Source organism: Panicum virgatum, chromosome 1N (assembly GCF_016808335.1).
Source record: "Panicum virgatum strain AP13 chromosome 1N, P.virgatum_v5, whole genome shotgun sequence".
Taxonomy (NCBI): Eukaryota; Viridiplantae; Streptophyta; class Magnoliopsida; order Poales; family Poaceae; genus Panicum; species Panicum virgatum.
Genome location: NC_053145.1, coordinates 59,919,505 through 59,921,527, shown reverse-complemented (window position 1 = coordinate 59,921,527; position 2,023 = coordinate 59,919,505). Strand labels below are relative to the sequence as shown.

The window sequence follows — 2,023 nt, the reverse complement described above, 5'->3', positions numbered from 1 at the left end:
AACATCATTGTTTACAATCAGATGAATTTCCAATCCTAGGTAGCAACTTCCCAAGCACACGCAAACTGGATATAGGAATTCTAACTGCTAGACTGAAAAACACTCAGGTGCTCGATGTTATGAGAAACTAGAAAATTCCATTTCTCTACATCCAACAACATATTAAGGGCCTCAAAAAATTTCAAGTGACAGATTCTTTTTCTCTGATGAAGAAACCTAGATCACGATGATAATACAGCTACTAAGCACAACCAATTATATTTCCTCTGAGCTGAATTTATCAAACATGCAAGTCAAATCACTCGGAAGCTCCAATATATGAACACTAATTCATGGGTAAACAAGTTGGTTATGATCACACAATCAACCTAAAGCAATTAACATTTCCGACAGCATTTTCCCAAGAGAATTGTTCTAACTCGTTTATGTCATAGATGCAAGGCAATTTACTCAGATTAGGATCTGCAGCAGAAACTACCACCATGCTCCCTCATGTTCCGATTGAGATCTCAAAGCATCCACGCTACAAAACAAAACAGGAACCAACCCAGGCATGATAAACTGTGCCCTCTAGTAACAGAAACACACGAAGAGGAGGAATGAAGAGCCACGAGACCACCGGATGAAACTGGACGGGATGCGGCAGCGGAAGCGGATCAGTCGTCGCGCTTCCTGAGCTTGTCGACGCGCTGCTGCATCTGGTCGAGCCTGACGACGAGCTGGGTGACGGAGAAGAGGACCCAGTAGAGGAGCAGCGCGGCGGCGATGAGGAGCGCGTTCCGCTGCGACTTCATGATGGACTTCTGGTGGCGGAGGTGCTCGGAGGGGGTGCAGGCGTGCTCGTCGTCGCAGGTGGGGCGCGTCTCGTACTTCCAGTAGATGTCCATGAGCAGGAAGAGGGAGAAGGGCACCACCGACATCATCGGCTTGAGCGCGCTCCGCACCACGGAGACCATGCCCCGGCGGAGGCCGTCGAGGCCCGGGAGCGTCAGAAGCAGCAGCATGACCGCCTCCGCGCCCGCCGCGTAGCCCAGCACCACCCACTCCAGCGCCATGGATGCCGGATCGAGAACCCCGCGATTCCGATCTGGGTGCGGGAGGGGGGAAGAGGGGTTTGACAGATCGGGCGTGTGCGTGTGCGATGGGTGGGGGATTTTTCGTCGGCTTTAGCGAGGGGAGCGGAGAGGAGGGCGGTGGATCGGTGAGTCGCCGCGTGGAATGGGTCTATGGGCTGGAGACCTGGATTTGCCCAGGAAAGCAAAGGGATAGTGGAGGTTCTTGTGGACGCCGTGCAGACAGGTTGGATGGTTACTCGACGGACGACACGTTCGAGGAACCCGGGTGGCTGAGTCATGGGTGTACGGGAAGGGGCGGATGCGCAGGTGGGCACGCGAAATGTGTGCCGACCACTGATATCCTCGTGGACGGTCTGATCTGCGATCAGAGCTCGCCGAACACCCTGACACGTGGAAGTTTTGGAATTTGGAAGGGAGAATTATTTTGATATTGTTTGGTTTATATCGTGCTAGTAAATAGTGACATTTTAATCGTTAAATATGATATCAAATCAAGTAAAATTACAAAACCAATTTCAGAATCCCGCGCTAGTGACCCTGAAAAATCTAATGAGCCATTTGACCGCGCGATTAGAGGACTGTTACTGTAGCATTACTGTAGTCAATTATCGATTAATTACCGTCATTAAATTCGTCGAGAAAAGTTACACACATTCTTGAAAAAGGTTTTATAAATTGACTTCATTTACTACTTTATGTATATAAAAAAAATTTGTAAAATAAAATAGAATAGCGTGAACTAAAAAAGCCTTTGTAGAATGGAATGGAATATAAGATTCATGCAGATGGACGAACGAAGCAAAGAAAAAGGGCAGTTTTCTTCGCTGCGAAGGTTGGAATCGAGGCACGACCGAGCCAGCTCGCTGTTGATGCTTCTAGAACCCCACCTTGCGTCACTGTTGCAGGACATGGAATGAGAGTGTCCTGCCCAACCGCATTGCAAGAAC

The 2,023-nt window shown here is 49.1% G+C and overlaps 1 protein-coding gene across 1 annotated transcript; it reads right to left on the bottom strand.

Moving 5' to 3' along the window:
• Positions 1-287: 287 nt before the first annotated feature.
• Positions 288-1,155, bottom strand: LOC120657157. Its single transcript, XM_039935419.1, has one exon. The coding sequence runs from the start codon at positions 1,053-1,055 to the stop codon at positions 657-659; it is 399 nt and encodes a 132-aa protein (XP_039791353.1). The 5' UTR covers positions 1,056-1,155; the 3' UTR covers positions 288-656.
• Positions 1,156-2,023: the final 868 nt, after the last annotated feature.

Bases quoted from the DNA above. Each gene is read 5' to 3' on its own strand.
- LOC120657157 (XM_039935419.1), bottom strand. From the start codon at position 1,055: ATGGCGCTGGAGTGGGTGGTGCTGGGCTACGCGGCGGGCGCGGAGGCG.